Genomic DNA, 19,964 nt, shown 5'->3' on the forward strand with positions numbered 1-19,964 from the left:
TCTCGAAGAGGAATTTTGCACAAAGTAATTACACTGTATGCAATGGTCTGTGTGGTTGCATGCATGTATGTGTGTGCAGGTGTGTTATTGTTTACAAGAAACAATATAAGAATCTAAATATTGGGGGAGGGTGGATATGGGGTGGGGGATTTCCATTTTCCAAGTGTTACTGAATTAGTTTGATTTTGTTTGTGAACAGTACCTAGGATTGGTTTCTATGTCTAGAACAATAATAGGATTGGATGTGGGTCTAGAACAAACATGATTGGATGGTTGGAGTAGATTGATAGAAATGGATGGAATAAAATATGATTGGAATAGAATGATGGGATTGGACAGTTAGTGGAATTATGGGATTGGATGGTTAGAATAGAATGGTAGGATTGGATGGTTAGAATAGAATGATGGGATTTGGTTAGAATAGAATGATGAGATTGGATGGTTAGAATAGGATGGTTAGAATAGAATGATGGGATTGCATGGTTAGAATAGAATGATGGGATTGGATGGTTAGAATGATGGGATTGGATGAATAGAATGATGGGATTGGATGGTTAGAATGATGGGATTGGATGGTTAGAATAGAATGGTAGGATTGGATGGTTAGAATAGAATGGTAGGATTGGATGGTTAGAATGATGGGATTGGATTGTTAGAATAGAATGGTAGGATTGGATGGTTAGCATGATGGGATTGGATGGTTAGAATAGAATGATGGGATTGGATGATTAGAATAGAATGATGGGATTGGATTGTTAGAATAGAATGGTAGGATTGGATGATGTTCATTGATTGGATGGTATATGTTGGATGTCTGGAATAGAATGATAAGATTGGATAGTTAGAATTTAGAATTGGGGATTGTATCCAAAGCAGAACATGATTTAAGAGCAGAATGGTACGCCTGAATGATAGGATTGGGAGATACTGTTGACAATAGAATGATGTGAGATTGAATGGTATTGTGTAAAATTCGATGGTATCAAAGACCTACACTAACATTTTGGAATGTTGTATAAAAGAACAGATCTTAACAACAACACCATACTGGATGAACTCACTGGTGACCGTTAAAGGTATGTATCGAAGGAAACTACTTTCTAGTTCAATCAACTGGTAGAAAGGTGCCAGAAAGCTGTGCTAGAAAAAACGTTTAGCACACGTTACCTGGTTAATTGTTATAGTAGTTTAGGAGGTACATGGATGTTGCTTTCTGTTTGTTATGTCATTCCATAATCCAAGGTAGTCGAGTCATCACACTGTATGCATTCCTTCTAGTGATGTAATATACATAGCTGTGAGCAGGGTCATCATGTCATGGTACACAAATAAAATGCAGTGAATTTTGTAATAATTATACTCTTAGTAAAATTATAAGGATGATTGAACTAGAAAATATTTCTGGCACTCGTCCTTTTGTAGATGGTTGTACCCCCTTTTTTGCCAAAACTTGCCATTGTTTCGAGTTGAGTATGCTTTGGATATGCTTTGGTTTAGGTACGTTGGACTAAAAACCTGCTGAAAATTAATTGTAAGTAAATGTTCATGCCAACTAGCATAAGTATAATGCATGTTTTTACAAAATAGTACATTTTTACTAAAATTAGCATAAGTATAATGCATGTTTTGACCACCTCCCTAAAAAATGTTTTCTCCCTAATTTCCCTATGCATTTACACCGAGTATGCGTTATTCATTTAAAAGCTGCAGTCTCGCCATGCCATATATTATTAGTCCTCTACCAGTCCAACTGGAGAGCACTACAGGTTTTGTCTTGATCTTTCAGTCTGTCCATCTATCTGCAATGCCCAACACATAGTTGAAATTTTCTGGCCCACTTTATTATGTACAGTTACAAATAAAGTTTAAACTCTCCATTTTTGATATCTGTTGGCTCGATAGGGTGCATGTATTGCTTTAGCATTACTCACAGCCAAAGGATAATAAAGAATAGCATGTGACTAGAAACTTATGTTAAATAATAAAAATTACTCGGGGGGGGGGGGGGGGGGGGAAATGACATTATTTTTACAGCTATTTGAATCAAGATAAAACAAAAGGCATAATAAAAACCGTGTTTATTTAACATAAAACAAGTGTAAAATAACAACTCAACAATAATTTACACAATTGTTTTTGACTTTGGAAATGCTGATAATGGAGTTCACTATAGCTTGAATTTATTTTCCCGACCACAAAAACATTTTTTGTATGCATAATTTTTGTTTACTGTTAAACGAGACGACGTGTTGTCTCGACCTGGGCCATGTTCCACGAAGCAATCTTAGTCCTAAGATCATTGTAACTGAACAGCTAACATATGCACTTAGTGCTAAGATCGCTTTGTGGAACCTGGCCCTGGGGATGAGGGTTTGAATATGAACCTAATGGACACTTTTATTCTGGGCATCTACTTGATACATGAACAGCCTAATACTGCACTGTAAAAAACACACCGCTCTTTATGTTTTAGCCTCTGTCGGGTAGGGGAGGTCATCTGAATCAACCAAACCCTCCAGCCCATGCTTCTGCTAATTCAATGGTCTCCACAATAATTGTCATTTAAAAACATCATTGGCAGTATTGGATTGAAATCCTTTTTGTTAGCTGGTTTATAGTCATGAATAATCTTTGAAAGTACTAGGGATTTTGTTGTCCTCACCAAATCATGTTTTGTTTGTAAGTTGCCATATTTCTTTAAAGCATTATTATACATGATGATTATAACCATTCTCAAGTCTTCTCAAGATTACACCTGGGTGAACTGTGAGAATCTGTGCTTGCTTGGGTACATACATCTGAAAATAAAATGAACCGTCATACCGGTAATAAAAAATATCAATCCATAACTGTAATTTAGCACATTTTATAAGAAAAATCTGACTGGATCTTTCTTCATATTATTAACGTAAAACTAGTGATAAACTGCCTGAAGACAAAATACATCATGTTTTCTGACATTCAGGTTGTTGGAAAGAAATGTTTTAGTTCACGACACATTTTATTTACGGTTATATGGTGTCAGACATGGTTATGGACCACACCGATTTTGAGAGGAAACCTGTCGCCACTACATGGGCTACTCTTTACGATTAGCAGCAAGGGATCTTTTATTCGCGCTTCCCACAGGCAGGATAGCACAAACCATGGCCTTTGTTGAACCAGTTATGGATCACTAGTCAGTGCAAGTGGTTTACACCTACCCATTGAGCCTTGCGGAGCACTCACTCAGGGTTTGGAGTCGGTATCTGGATTAAAAATCCCATGCCTCGAGTGGGATCCGAACCCAGTACCTACCAGCCTGTAGACCGATGGCCTAACCACGACGCTGGTCAGGTTGTTGGAATCGTCCAGCCAGCTGTGTCAAATGTAAGGTCACCTCCTGAATATGGGATTAAATAGATTTATGTTAATTCCACCTAAAGGAACTCCAGGCAAAATGATTTATAGTTCTGCTTGGGTATTTCTGGAATATCGTAACATTCCATAAGCAGTGAAACAATTTATTCAAAGATAATAATTGGTGTTCTTAGAAAAACCTTGTAATAAGAAAGTTTTTGCATACCGAGTTTCACCTGGAAATATGTTATATCCATGAATATGTGGTCGTCCCAAATGTTATTGTAAATCAAACTCTAACCCTAAACCTAATATTTGAACTGAATAATAATATGAATCTTCTTTCGGCTGCTATGAAATTACATTAGTCGGATATTAATGCCCTGCACAGATTCTGGTTTATGACTAGCCTACAGGTACCTACCTGAACCTCTCGGCTGTGATTAGCCAGCTCCTGATTGTCGGTACCAACAGACCACCAAGTAGAATCTGGGTCGGATGGTATACCAGTAAGGGAATCGTTATCACGGACAAACCATCATAACCACCAAATATGATTTTTATTATAGGAATACCTGTGCAAAACAAAAAGAATATAGCATATATTTTTTATTGTAGCAAGGTCACCTGTAGTAAAACTATAATGTGAAGACCCTTTTGCTTCATCACACGATTAATTAGTGTGTGGCACTGGTGGGGAAAAATAAAATTGTCACTTGAATGTCATCACTACCGGAGGAGGGGGGGGGGGAAGGCATAAAAAAAGAGAATAACATTTAAAAGACGATATTTGCCAAATAGTTTTTTAAAAAAATCAATGATGTTTGTATAGTTTTATCTAAAGCGAAATGATAAACATGAAAATATGAAAATTTTGTTTTATCACATCAGTGAAAAAACCCCACAAATTGTATATATTTTTACATAATGGAATAAATAATATAAAAAAGGAATAAAAATTGTGACTTTTAATTCCCATACAGTGGAACCTCGTTAGTCCGGACAGTATGGTTATTAAAAAAACGTCCGGATTAACGAATTCCTGGATTACTGAAATGCACGTGATGAGTAACCTCCCTTGATTCACAAACAAAATAAAAACAACACATTTGAATTTTAGAACCAAACATCTCTTCAACCAGTTTTGTTCTATTGATCCGCCTTGTGGTGTGAATAAGCGCTATTTGCATGTTCGTGAGGCCAGTCTACCATTTAGTAGTGTACTGCCAGGTGCTTGTCTTAAAGTTAGAAAATGCGATTAAATAAAATGAAATACTGTTTAAGACATGTGCATGTTGATACTAAATGTTTGATTACTAGCGACAACAAGTTTTAAATTTTATTAGTTGTGTTTTGTCGTACCGGTTAATGTTGTAAATCTAGGCCACGTGGTCGAGTTCATTTCCACGAAGTGGGTATATAGTTGAGGAATGCATATTGTTTCTCACTTATATACAATCATTATTAGTTTAAAGTTTCTATGTTTACAGATTATATTTTAAACATATTAAATGGCGAAATTATAATTCATTTCTGCTATATCTACTGATATAATATAAACGCCAACATGATACATCTCTCCGCCCCTAGCACAGAAACTGAATGAGCATTGTTCCACTTGTGAAAGTCGCAAGCCAGTGTTTTGATAGCAATAACATATAAAGACGTTTCCTTTGTCTTTATTTTGGGTGACTGGCAATACTCTCGAGTTGGACACCAAAACAATTATGAACAGTATTCAGTACTACATCATACAGTTAAGTTAGGAGGGTAGTTACAAAACGAGGTCATTGGGGTACCGTAGGGTATGATCAAGAGTTACCCACTTTCAAAAATAAAATACTCTAAAATACTCTTCTTTTTTCTTTTCTTTTTTTTATAAAATAAAACAGCCAGTCTGGACATAGATCAAAGAAATTATATTTTAAAAAACAATTATATTTTAAAAAACAACAAACACTTGTGAACACTTGTGCTCTATCCGACAAACACTAAATAAACACAGGTGAAACCTCGTGCAGGCATTTTATCTCTATCGATTCCTTGAGCGTTAATTGGCGGATTACTTTTATGTTCAATCAGCGGCGACCGGTCAAACGAAGCAATTTGCCGTTACTTTTTACATTTGGTTCAGAATTATGACCGTCCGGTTCCGGAAGCTGAATATCCGGATTAACGAATAACTTTACTGGGTGGTCGTTTTGTTTTGTGATGGAGTAATGGAGTCCGGACTAACGAGGTTCCACTGTATATGAATAAAAAGTACGAGTATTCAGTACTGTGTCCTGAAAATTAATAAAGATGGCACCGTTGAAGCATTTGACAGCCTGAGCTAGCACATGTTTAGACTAAGACTAAGAGATTAATAACGTCTAGACTAAACAAGAGCCGTATATGTTGGAAAGATGCACACCCGGACCATCAACACATACTGATACTATGAAAAACGCGTAATTTTAGAATTAATAAAAAAAACTTGATTATTCCTGCTAACTGGGGGCAGCCATTTTGTTTCATTTTTGTGACGTCCGGTGGTATAGCTTGGGGCGAAGTGACGTCAGCTCAGGTCCAACTTCCCTATTATATACAGTGTAAACAAATGCTCTAATTTACAACAAGGCGCTTCGCTTTCATCAACCTGACTTGTAAATCAACATAAATGACTTGATAGTATAATAAACTATTTAACTAAATATATTTCAATTTGCATCAATATAACGAAATGGAGTTTGGATATTTTTTTAAAGGAACATTTTTAAAAAAAAATATCCAAAGAAAAAATGCATATTATTAGGCCTATTGGTAGGATACGTTCGAGCAAAAACGACCACTCACAATACCCAAGTGATAATTTTCTTTTCTCTGGGACTAAGTAATTGGTCAGTTTTGTGATTTTAGATGGGAAAGTCTACTTAATCAAGGGTTTTACAGAATTACTTACAGTAATAAAGCTGGTAAAGTCCATTACGATTTGAGGTTATCACACAATACCCTGTGATCTTAATAAAACTTATTATTAAAAGAGGCACGTCTTTTTAGTGTGTCTAGACACAGTGTCTAGGGACCGTCTAAATATACACCTGCCAATCAAGAACCACAGGTACAGGCCACGGAAAAAAGAGACCAATTAAGCAAAAAAACACTCCGACTATTATTTCAGTACGTGGGATAATTTATATACAAAATATAATACAGTTATTTCAACACTTTGACAATGGTGGTTTATTTTGTATTAAAAAATAAACCACATATACACGTTGCTGTGTTACTGGGATAAATATTATTACAGAACATTGCGATGCATCCGCAAAAATCAGGTATGTTTTGTTTCTTCATTTTGAAGACTAATTCCTGACGTGACACGTTAGGTATTACGTAACCACCAGCTCGCCAGAGGGCGTATTCACTGGGATGGTACAAAATGGCTGCGCCCGTTATATATAATAGCTGTCACATTTAACCGTTTTATTAATTAACTATACGATTATACTTGTTGATATTAAGCAATAATGTGCATTATGTATCGTTGAATATGCACACCAGTCCAAAAGCCTTGCTTTAGCATTCCTTTAACAAAAAAAGTAGAAACCTTTTGTTAATTTTAAAATCCTTTAATAATTATTGGATACACTAGATTGGACAGTCAACAATAAATACATTTATAGATTATTTTATTCTATTTGAAGTAGTTTGTATTGCACAAAAGCCTCTTGCTTCAGACTAGGACACTCGACATGACAAAGCTCCATACATAGGTGTTGATTGCAACCAGTTGCAAACTCTGGGTCCTTTGTTTTAATTGGAGTGTAATACCTTGATGGCTCTCTCACCAAGAGTGGTGTTATTGTTAACGTTTGTTTAATCTATTGACCGGCTTAGCAACTTTGACAAATGTCTAGCCTAGTGGCAGTGGATTGACACTACTGTAGGTCCCGACTTCAGTGTCAGACTGGTGATATATACTTAGGCAGACTTTAAAATCACAGATGTCTGAAACACCAGCCATATTGACCACTATTTATTTATTATTTTAAATCATGCACGAGATACTGATGTCTGGGAAGGCCGGTCCAGTTGACGGATAGGAATTTGTTCCAATAATAGAAATGAACAGGTGCTTCGGACCGACAAGAATTACAAAAGTGGGACCGGCAAACACACGTTTTTTAAAAAATAATTTCGGTCTCAGAGATCGAGATTCGGTCCCAGACCGGGAAAAAAGGGCTTTTCCCCACCCCTGATGATACTACATATTTATAAATGCATATATCTATTGGATATAATTATAATTAAATATAGTGAAACGGGCCAGTTTTAAGGGGTATTTACAGTAATTCTGGTTTACAGGTCTGGTTATGAGGGATTTTACTGTACACGTGTTTCATAATGTAATTCTGGTATAATTTAGAGTGATGGAAATAACTTACTGAAGGATCTCACCAGAACTAACAGGAAAGAGTGACTGCAACCAAAACACTCTTCCATAATATCAGGAAGTCAACTGTGTTATTACTGACCTTCAATTTTATATTGCATCTCTATACTTTATATAGAAGCTGATAGCATTTGGTCTACAGTACCAGTATATAAGTATTTAAAATTATTGCCATGAAGTTATTATGGTTTAATGGGTTCTGGAAATGAAGAAGAAGAAGAAGAATAGTTTCATAAATAACTTGTAACATTAAACAATTATGGAGAAAAAATAAATGAATGCTATGATAACACAAACAAACCTCACCTAATGTTAATGACTTGTGTGTACAACAAAATAACAGTGCCACACAGTCAGAGGGCTGAAGCTTCAGTATCGACCATGTAGAAGTATAAAACACCAAGAGCATCAAAAACATCTGGAAAATTATGACTGAAATGGAAATTTAAAAAGATAAAAGTGTAAAGTTAATGACACTTTATCATACATTTTTTAATTACAACTCCATTTGACAAAAAACGAATTTTAAAAGAGAAAGTAATGCATTATTAAATATAAATTTTAAATGTGCAAACAATGGTTTTATATCCCCCCCCCCCCCCCAACACTTCTTTTAATATGTTCATTATGAAACCCTAGTTACCGAAGACCATACCTTTTCTGTTTAGTGTAAAATGCATTTCTGAAATACTACATACACCAGGGCCATGCTTATTAAATTGTTATAGAGTCTAGACTCGATCTCTATAAACATCTCATGCTTGCAATTTATATGGTGTTTCCATGATGTTAAAGTGTCAGATTCCAATAGTCTTGAGTCTACATTCTAAAAAATTTAAAAGCACAGGGCCAGGATAACCAGAAGTACAGATATTGACACTTTAACTTAAGTATGCAGTTGTAAGTAATGCGTAATTCAGTGGTAAAATACTATTAGCAAAAATCATTTTTCACTACAAAGTAACTAGGATCAGTGCTTTTAAATTAATATTATGTAGTTTGACGATCTTGATTTATTTAACCAAAGAAATGAACATACTTAAAAGCACTGTGGAGATCAGACTGGCTTGGTCTATTTTGATGTCCTCGTGAGCAAATGTATCACAGAATGTTGTGTATATGATAAGCAGGAGGATGACACTGGAAAGACAGGTTATATGAATATACTCAATCAATGCATAAGAATGTGTAAATATTGAATATATTCAAGCAAATATGTTGTAACAATAATGCGTTATGTATAATGGTGGAAGTCAAACCTGCTACAGTTTGATGACAACCACCTATAAAAAGAACATTAGATAGATTCATTTTGAACACAATGCTTTTATTTTACTTCCGAGAAAAGGCAATTTGCTTATAAGAGTGTGTGTAAATGTGAGTGTCGGTGTAGGTCTCAGGTGGTCTTTATAAAACATGTGAATTGTATACAGGAAAACAGATAGACAAACATGTTGCTTTGTCTTGTAGATTGACCAGTGTGGTTCACAGATGTAAGAATAATCCACCTTGGTAGCAAAAAAGCTATAAACGATATATTTTGCCCAACTGGAGATTTGTCCTGGAGAAATGGCTCAGGCTACTACACTGGATCCCCAGAACAGCATGCTTGAACTTTAATAATTGGACCACATCAATTACTACAAATGTTAAAAGCAATTTGAGAAATCTGGGGACAGTATATAATTTTTTAAAGTAAATGGAACTTGTTTTACATGATCTTCACCAAGGTAACCGATTGTTTGGTAACATGAATTATATTTGCAAAGTTTTATAATGAAACAGTTTGTGTAAATTTAAAATTACGTAACCAACGTGCAAACAAAACGACCGTTTGTATGCAATATTATGCTCTGAAAAAGCAGCCCATATGGTTGCATGTTTCTCCTCCTTCACCTGACCAAGTATTGCAGTTAAATGAAAACCAACTACATGTAATTAACCACTGATTAGAAAGCTGACCACTGTATTGTTAAACATTCCTTTCTTGGTATGACTCATTTCCACTGTGCCTCACCTTCCAATATTTCCAAAAGGTACATGATTCCTTTCCAGTGTCTGCCTGTACATTGCCCTGACGATCTGACCAATGACTAGAGGTAGAACCACGGTGGAGGTCAGCTGTAAGAATATAGTACTGGCAGGGACGTGAGCTGCAGACCCAATCTAGAAAAAAACAAAGTTAAATTATATAAAAATTCAAGTTAATGGTATATGCAATTAAATATTTTCCTGTGTGGTGTGTATGTGTGTGGTGTGTGTGTGAGAGAGAGAAAAAGAAGTCTGTTTTGTTTAATGACACCACTAGAGCACATTGATTAATTACTCATTGGCTACTGTATGTCAAACATTTGGTAATTCTGACTTCTGACATGTAATCATGACAGGAAACCCACTACATTTTTCCTAATGCAGCAAGGGATCATAAGCATTTTCCCACAGACAGGAAAGCACATACCACAGACTTTGACCAGTTGTGGTATACTGGTTGGAACAAGAAAGAGTACTCAAATGACTGAGCTGAGAGAGAGAGAGAGAGAGTGCGAGAGAGAGAGACAGACAGACACAGAGATAGAGACAGACTGTCGAAGAACGTCACCAATAATACTCACTGAAGCAAGAACTAAAGTTGGAGTAATTACAATACCCTGAAAAAAACAAAACAATATAAAATATAATATATAGTGGGAGATATAAACAAGAGATTCTAACTAAAACAAAAGCTTCCAACACGTAGAAGGAAATAGGCTAAGTTAAGAATGTTACTATTAAAAATTTGCATAAAATGAATACTAATACTAGCATCTATTTGTAAAAAAATTTTAAATTGATAACCATGTGAATTTATTACACCAGTGGTGAATCTAGGATTTGTCATATCGTCGCTGAACTAAGAAAACCTCATATTTGCCGATTTTCACTTTTTTTATTCTTTCAGAAGCAGAAATCTATTGTCTTTTTGTTGTCAAAACCTTGTACATGTCCAGGCAATGGAAAGTATGGAAAATGTCAAATAAGTAAAACACGTATTTGAAAACCACTGTTTATCTGTTATGAAAACCTTGTATCTACCAACTGATTATTTTTATCCTCCTCATATTTCAGCCTTTTCTATCGGGTAAAGCTAAATTTTTAGTGACCAAAGTGTCTATATTGTATATATGTACATGTATTCAACTGATGGTCAAGGAAAAGCTATCATACCAGAAAAGAAGTGTAGGCCCACCAGGTATTTCCGTATTTAAGGTCCAAACTTACATACAAAAAAACACCATCTTGGAGAAAATAAAGGTTTATCTAAAATTAAGTCTGGGACTTACATTAAGAAGCTGGAAAAAAGTATCTATACATGGACATATAATAAAGGGGAAAAGTCCAAGTTAGGATAGCAGCAGACAACATACATGGAATATCAGTCAATGACAAGACAACACATGTTTCAATACCATTATGTAGGACAGGAGGAACAGTTATTAATTTTAATTTTAAATGATGAAGGGCAGTGCTTATACATTGTGTATATATTCTAGACATCTAGCTGTTTCATAGTTGAGGAAATGGGAGGAGGTACACCTGATGGCTATATATATAACTGGGTTATTTTAATGGATAGCTGATGTTTACTTAATGTAAAATTTCAGTTTTTAAGTAAAGGATTCTTTGGGAAGGCACTGCAATATCAAGTTATTATATACGCAAAAATTATGTATGGTATCGATTAATATGTAGGTTTATTTGTTTATTTTATTTTATTTCAATGTTATTGTTATTTATGTAAAGAAACATGATGATGCATCTTTATTTAAAGTTCTTTTAAAATATCTTGTTATAAAATTTCCTCCAGTTACACAGTAAATAAGGTGTATTTTGTTATCCCAGGGAACATTTCTATTAAAATAGTATTTGAATTCATGCCAATAGTCTTAAATGCGGCAAATGTTCCTGTTTTTAAACCTATGGGCTTCATTTCACATGAATCCCAATAATCTTGGGATGAAGTAAATGTTGAACCTATGAATCATGTCCCAGATTTTAAACATTTTAGTTTATTCCGTGAGACAAGTATGTTCAGCTAAAACGAAATGTATTACTTTGAAAATATTTGTGGATAATCTCTTAAAAGACACATTGATGAATATTCTTGTTAGTTATATGGACAATGAACAATTTGTATACGCATTATATTGTTATACACCCTAAAAAGTGGCAGACAGCCACCCTATAGGAAACCTACCATGTAACTTTTAAGATCTAATATAAAAGGTTTATTAAAACGTTGACACACCTAATCTATTGGTGACCCGGGGTCAGTTTCACAAAGACATTTACTGTAACTATCTGTTAAGCAATCGCTAGTGAAAATGTTTTCTTTGGTCACTTTTCAAAATAAATTCATTATTGTGCCACATTCTTGAATGTAGCAGACAATACTAATGAACATTACAAATCGTCATTTCTAGAAAATAGAGTTTTAAAATTTGACCCTTACATGTTGCAGCCTTGTCAAGAAAGTGTGTAGGGTGGGGTGCAGAGGAGGCTTTGTTGAACTGCTCCTGATTTAAGCGATTTAAAAACAAAATATTGTCCGGAGAAGTGTTATCTAAACATCACTTACCACAGTCTAGGCCCCCGCCCCTGCACAATGTCCTGCATACGTATCTGCAGGTCACTTTCAGGTTTTTTTTTACCAACAGCAGATTAACAGTCAGATAAACTGAACAACCTTTATGTTGTTGGTCCCTGACTGACTGGGCAAGACAGGTTTATTTTATTAATTTTAATGAGGAATTTCTGGTCCAGCAAAGGGCACCTGGCCATGTGTGCGGCTTAACAGTTAAAAATGAGTGCAAGGAGGCCAACTGATTCAGGGCCTCATTCCATGAAGTGAACTTAGCGTTACGATCACCTCAAGTACATAATATAGTTATTCACATAAGGTGATCTTAGCACTAAGACTGTGTTGTGGAACAGGGCCCAAGACACAATTGAGACTGGCAGTGTTTATAATATGATACACCTTACATGGCTAGATTTAAGTATCAGGGTAATTTGAAATACAATGTAGATCTACTGGTCATACTAAATGAAGAAATTATTAATATGAAAACTAGTAAGTAAAGTTTAATTCAGATTTTCACAGTGAAATACTCGTAAATGACATTTCTGTAATTCAGATTAAGTTATTGATAAATACTATTCATCAGTTTAAAATGACTTTATTCATAAAGTTATTGATCTTAAGAACCATTTGTTACACTGAATCAGCTTGTACCAAAACAGTTTTTTTCTTCTCCTGTAAAACATAAAAAATTCAGAAACGTGTTTTACTTAGTTCAACGACGATATGTAGAGGGCAAGGCAGAAAACTGTTTTCACAGTACTTGGAGTGGTACATTCATAAACATCACTTTATGTTTTGCAAATAAAACAAGGGTGGAGGGGTGGCACAATCCTCTATGTCACCCCTGAATCCACATCCGTACATTGTTAGGAATATCATGTACACTCTTGGTATATACCAAGAGCAAAGCAAGTTTAATAAACAAGGGCGCTTAGATCAGTTACTTACTTTATGCATTTAATAAAGTATCAAATTGGATCAATTTTCCAACTAGTAATTTCCCTAAAAATTAGGCAAGGGGCATTTTCACCATTTTCGGGGCACTTGTATTTCATTAAAAATACACAAAAATTAATTGAAATAAACATTAATGTAATTTATGTGCTTACTTTAATAAATGAATGGCAAAAGATATAAAAGGCATATTTTATTAATTAATAATACCTTTTTGGGTGTTTTATAATGGCAATTTTAGAATTAATTAGTGAAAAAGACTTGCTTAATCTCAGGGCAGCATGGCGCTGATTAAGGCAAGATGGTGCTAGGCTATTGAGGCATGGTGCTGCACCATGCTAAAACAAGCTAGGGAAAACACTACCTACTTGTACAGATTATTTCAGATGATATCACTGCTTAGAACCAGGCCTCTTATTTATGGATTATACAAACAAATTCACGTAAACCATTTCTTTCACTTAACCTGTTATGATTGTAAATGGTGTCGTAGAATATTTGAATGAAAATGGGTTACGCAAAACCAAATATTTGTGAGCAAAACAATTGTTCTTGCAACTGTTGATACAAAAAAACTATGCAACTGAATTGTTATGCAATAACATCTATCTGAGTTTGTGTTGTTTAATGACAACACTAGAGCACAGATTTATTAATCATTGATTATTGGATGTTAAACATTTGGTGATTCTGACAAATAGTCTTAGAGAGGAAACCTGCTACATTTTTCCATTAGTAGCAAGAGGTCTTTTAAATGCACCATCACACAGCCTTTGATATGCCAGTTGTGGTGCACTGACTGGAATGAAAAATAGCCTAAGGCCAAACAAAAAAAAATGGTTTGTTTCCGGTCACCCGACCGACCCTAAATTTTGCCACCGACCCTGAACTTTTTTTTTCTGCTGGGGTGGGGGGAAGCACACAGAAGTTGTGGTCGCGAATCGACAAAGCAGACGACAGAAGTACTCAAGTAGGATAACTCTTACACGTCAGTGTGTGTGTGCGTGGGGGGGGGGGGGCAGCAGCGATGGTTTTTATACACCCCCATTGAAATTGGAATCATTAACCAGTGTTCTACGTTGCGACCGATTGAATTTATTATCGTCGCCATCTGGCGACCGACTCCAAAAACGTCTAAGTATTAAATTATTTGCCATGTGCGTTCAGAGTCCTAGCAGCGAAAACAAATGAAATTTGTTGACATCATTGTGCAGTCGGAACATTTCACTATTTACGAAGTTGTCCGATTGATCACTGTGAATTCCGTATTAATTGTCGGTACAATTCGGAACTCATCGTTGATTTTAGTAATTTGGCGAAAACAATCCAGATACTTACAACACATTCATAAATGACACAAAATGAGTAGTGTCGCACTGTGGCGAGTAACAATTTAAGCTTGGCTAGTAAATTTTGTTTGTCCACTAGCCAAAGAAGAGTAAGTTATAAAACCGAGTGTAGAACACTGTTAATAACACGTGCTCTTATTAGGTACCACGGTAATTGGTGACACACGAGATCGCATGACAGGGTATAATATCCGCCCGGTCCCCTCCATTATTATTTTTAGTTAGGGTTAGGGGATAGGGGTTAGGGGTTAGGGTTAGGGTTAGTGTTAGGGTTAGGGGTCAGGGTTAAAATATATCGTATTATCGTAACTCCAGTCATCTCATACAATGTAGGTTTATTTTCCAAAAACAACAACGTGCGATCTCAACAAAACAATAAAGGATTTCTCGATACCACATGCACAGACTAGGCTACAAGTCATCGCGTTTTTTCCACATGCAAAGGTGAAGGTCATTTGAAGAAGACTGTACAATTTTCGTTGTTGGCTACTGCTTAGGCCTAGTTACTAGTACCCAGAATTTGTTAATATACACGGGTGTAGCCTGTAGGAAGATATCAAAAAGTGGGGTGGGTGGGTACACACACGTATAAAATTAATATATAAACCATCGATGCCACTTCCTACGCCAGTGATGTAGATGGGCCTATTAACTGCTGAGCATGGGTAATAATTAAATAAACGGAATATTCAAGAATAACCACTAACATTAAACAGTTCACATTTATTTCAGTGTTTCAGTTAATTGGGAATAAATTAATTTGAGTGATTTTAGCATGGGTCCGTTCAATAGGCTAATAAACATTAAAACTATAAGTCCGTCCCACAGGGAACGCTTTAGCCCGAGTACTCTGACTGTAAGAGAGCTAGACGGACATTTGAACATAAACAAGCTCTCATTATTTATGTCCAAATGTCCGTCCAGCTCTCTTACAGTCAGAGTACTCGGGTTAGAAACGCCTTTTTTATTACTATGAAATTACTACAAGTTATTCATTTCTAAGCCGATTGATTTGTAAATTGCACACAAAATTAGTATTGTTTTGTTATTTCCAATACAAGTTGGATAAATCTGTGAACTTTTTGTGCAAACATCTATTGACCAACTTGGACAAATTTGTGCAGTCATCCTATGACAAAACTGGACAAAGCTGTGAAGTTTCTGTGCAGTCATCTACTGACTTTTATTGGTGAAAGGAATAGTTTGAACTTTTTTAGTTTTTCTGTCTTTTGAAAATGGCATGTGAAACTTAAAACTGACATTGACAGTGAGATTGTTTTTATTTCTCTCTGACTGCAACGAGTAAACTAAGATTTTTCAGACAGCTTGCCTTCATGTCTTTCATCTTGAGATTGAGTTTTTCTCTGGCAAACACATTTAAGGTAGGGTAACCTTTCTTTGAACTAAAAAAAAAAAAAAAAAAAAAAAAAAAAAAAAAAATCCTACCTACCTACCCTACTTTTTTTGGCCATGTTACCTGAAACAAACTTCTTCTTTTTTTTGGCCTAATGGGCCCACAGATGGAGAATGACTGTCTTACTTTAATACAGCAATTTGTCCTCAATATTATTATTGTGAATTTTTTGTCCAGACTTACCAGAAAACTACCAAAAGCTGAATTAAACACAGCAGCAGCCTGAAAATAAAAACCAAACCATTTAAAAAAAAATTAAATATAAAAACACAAACATGACATTAAAGATGAATAAGTAATGTACTGATATATATTTACAGTACATTAATATAAAAAATTGCATGGCCTAACAATGATACACCTGTAATCACCTCTAACATTGCTGTGCTAGCACAAAGTTTGATATTTTTTTAATTAGGTATAATTTTGATAAAACAGATTTTGAATACTAGTATATATATTGTTTATCTCACTGTGGAATATTGACTATGTTAATAAAAACAGTCTTTGGTGTATTTAATTGCACTGTCAAACATTTTCTACTAGTAGTGTTTTGTTGGTATATTTTATTGTTTTGTTAGTATATTTGATTTCACTGACAAACACATCAAACCATGACATAATCTATACCTCATTGCCTCCAGCTGCTTTGGTTAATATGACTGCTGAAGAAACAGGTGGCGGCATGCAGCTCAGAATTGTCAGTCTAAAAATATTAATCATTACCACAAAGTTATATATTTCACTAACCCTTTACAATAATAGGACAAACCAAATGTTTACAGATGCTATTGTTGCTGGGCATATACCTGTGCATAACATAAAAACATTTTTTAAAGTTACTAAGTTATGTTTTAATTCTCCAGACCTGATTTGGAAAAGAAGGCAGCCCACTGGTAAAGTACTTGCCTGATGGATGATCAATCAAGGACCAATCCTCATCAGTGGATCCATTACCCTATTTCTCATTCTAGCCAATATACCAAAACTGATGTAAAAAAAATTGTGGTATATACTATCCTGTCTGTGGAATGATGAATATAATAGATCCCTCACTGTTATTAGAAATGAGTAGCCCATGGTGTGGCAGGAGCTGGTCTCCTCTCTCATTATCAGAGTCATTCGTAACCATATGTCCAATGCATTGTTGAGTACATCATTAAGAAAAAGTAAAAACTTTTTCTTAAAAATGTTTAATTTGAACAAAAACTCACCCTAATTGCACCATTTTATGTCACAACTCTACATTTTTTTGTGAAAAAAAACATAAGCAAAATATATCAATTTTTTTTTTATTCCAATAGATCAATTCAAAATAAATGAATAGTAGTAGTACTAATGTATTAATCAAATAAAAATTGACAAGCAATTTGGCAACAAAATTTGTTTACATATACTTAAAAATACATGTATATAATATATAGTTGCAAAATTCTATAAACACAATCTCCTGTAGCACTATTACTTACCCTTCTAACAACAGAGTGTCAAGTGTGCCCAGCTGCAGTAAGAAAACCACAGCCTGCATCAGCAGAGGAAAACAAACAAATGTAAACAACTGCACAAACATGTGAACCCGAACTTGGAAGAGGGCACCTGTCAGTTGCTGAAACAATAAATACACATCACTTGATAAATAAGTTCTTCATTAAACCTTTTTAATATATTACAAGCTATGATTTTTTTTGTATTATCAACTTGTATGGATGTCATGATAATTGCTATTGTTATTGAAAGAAATTCAAAACATTTCTAAGTTGGGGAAAAATCCAAAACCTTTCTTAGTTTTGAAGAAAAATACAGTGTGAAGCACTAAATGTATGACTGAAACTTTTAATTATTTGTCTGTGATACATATATGGTTAATTCACACAAAATACAAACCTCTGTTTTAAGAGATAAACCACTGTTGAAAAATATAACAGACACTGCAACATACTTGACTGTCACTTCAGGTACTAAAACACCTGAATGAAAAAAAAAGAATTTAAAAAAGATTTTATTATTACATAATGTAGCTATATGTACATAATATACATACATACAAGAAGCAATCGCTTTTATCATTAAGATACATTAATAATCTGCAACCCCATATGTGTTTTGAGATCTAAAAAATGTATTCACAAAAGTAATGACTAAAACCTCAAAAATAATATAAACAATCTCTATATTTTTTTCCAAGCCAGACATCAACATTTACTTAATAGATTGAAAAGATGTAATAATTTTGCTAGATTTTTTGAAAATGACATTAATATGGGCTTTAACTGTACAGTTAAATTTTAAAAGAAACATTTAAATGTTTATGACAATTAGGTGTTACTTTTGAGAACACCTCCAAATATATAGCACATCCCAGATTCAAATTAAATAATAACCTCCCCTACATCCATAACCTTACAAATATATAATAATTATAAAGGTTAGCAAGTTGGTAAGTTCAAGTTCTTTATTGCATTACGTTTTACAGCTTAATGGCATAAAAACAGTATTGAACATATAAATTAATATATACATGTATATACAGTAGTGCAGTGCAATGGTGGAGAGCAACTTAAACATGTACACAGATATTATTAAGCTATAATTAAAATTGCATGTAGTGTAGTGTCACTATAAAGAAAGCTACATGTATATTGGAAATGTGTTATAAAGTTAATATCTTTAAAATAGTTAAATACACATTTAAACAATATTTTTCAAACAGCTATCAGAGATTGCTAGTTATAAATAGATATAGGTCTATACTTTGACCACTCATGGACACTTCCTTTTTTTGTTGCATAGGTACATAAAATTCACATTTATAAAACCAAGTTAAAATCAATTCAGGCATCAGTAGTTTAAGAATCTGGGTTGTTTTGCCCCAAAACAAATTCGCATCCAAGTCATTTCACCCGCATCCATTTTCGCCCTGGGTCATTTCATTTTAATTGTATCTGGTCTGGCAGATTTATTTATATATTTAGAATTTAGGGTATCATTTAAATCTTGTTCAATAAGCATTATACAATCAATAGTATACATGTGTGTGTTTGTGTGTGTATACATGTATGTATGTGTGTATATGTATGATATTGTATACATGTACAATTGTATGCATGTCTTGTGAAGATATAACCTCATCGACAATTAGAGATGTACATGTATGTAACGGAGTATGTATGTAAATGTGTACATGCTAGTGTGAGTGTGTGTAGGTAACTGTGTACATGTATGTACAATTGTGTGCCTTTGTATGTGTGTAGCCTACGACTCGAGTCTTGTGACAACATTTTAGATGTTACTGTAGTCTTTTGGGAACCACGATTGTTTAGACATAGTAGTTTCATGTTCCACCATCATTTATTCCAACGGTACCATAATCTCAGTAGTCTTTCTGCAAGTCTGTCCCTCTCTCGCTCTGTATATCTGTGCGTGTGGCATGTCAAATCTTATCATCAGTCTTAAGTTATGGGGTATTTTAATTTTTATGCAATTACCTCCTTTGACTCCTATTTTAGGCGAGAGTTTTGCAGCTAAAATAACTAAAACAATACCAATTAAAAACCAATTTTCTTTTATATCTTTAATAACTACCATATTGCAGAAGAATTTTTATCTGACATTTCAAATAAGTGTAAAAACTAAATAATACAAGATTTTTTTTTTTTAACAAGCGTTCAAGACGTTTCCGTAAATGCCTTAGAACGTCTATCGGATATATAACCGCGGGCACATAGTAAAATAAAGTCCCTCTGATTTTCGATTATTTTACATCAATTAACATCATGTGCTAAGATTGTTATACTGTATGGTAATTGTAATGCTATTTTGTATGATTGTTTTGAATCTATCAATATTATAATA

General features: G+C 34.4%; 1 protein-coding gene across 2 annotated transcripts; it reads right to left on the reverse strand.

Annotated features, from left to right (window-relative positions):
• Positions 1-2,063: 2,063 nt before the first annotated feature.
• On the reverse strand, positions 2,064-19,803 carry LOC121375249 (sodium/bile acid cotransporter 7-A-like). 2 transcript variants are annotated; one of them, XM_041502580.1, is made up of 11 exons: positions 19,598-19,803; positions 17,997-18,079; positions 17,582-17,718; positions 16,743-16,818; positions 16,296-16,334; positions 10,387-10,422; positions 9,792-9,940; positions 8,814-8,914; positions 8,081-8,206; positions 3,764-3,914; positions 2,064-2,798 (listed from the first exon to the last, which is right to left on the reverse strand). In XM_041502580.1, the coding sequence occupies exons 1-11, from the start codon at positions 19,695-19,697 to the stop codon at positions 2,750-2,752; spliced, it is 1,047 nt and encodes a 348-aa protein (XP_041358514.1). In that variant the 5' UTR covers positions 19,698-19,803; the 3' UTR covers positions 2,064-2,749. The 2 variants fall into 2 exon arrangements, with proteins under 2 accessions (XP_041358514.1, XP_041358515.1); XM_041502581.1 differs by lacking the exon at positions 2,064-2,798 and adding an exon at positions 3,213-3,382.
• Between the last annotated feature and the right edge of the window lie 161 nt (positions 19,804-19,964).

Source organism: Gigantopelta aegis, chromosome 6, assembly GCF_016097555.1.
Source record: "Gigantopelta aegis isolate Gae_Host chromosome 6, Gae_host_genome, whole genome shotgun sequence".
NCBI classification, from domain to species: domain Eukaryota; kingdom Metazoa; phylum Mollusca; class Gastropoda; order Neomphalida; family Peltospiridae; genus Gigantopelta; species Gigantopelta aegis.

Bases quoted from the DNA above. Each gene is read 5' to 3' on its own strand.
- LOC121375249 (XM_041502580.1), bottom strand. From the start codon at position 19,697: ATGGTAGTTATTAAAGATATAAAAGAAAATTGGTTTTTAATTGGTATT. The intron at 9,941-10,386 runs GTGAGTATTATT...GTTTTTTTCTAG, and splicing joins CAACTTTAGTTCTTGCTTCA to ATTGGGTCTGCAGCTCACGT. The intron at 8,915-9,791 runs GTGAGGCACAGT...CTGTCTTTCCAG, and splicing joins CCTTTTGGAAATATTGGAAG to TGTCATCCTCCTGCTTATCA.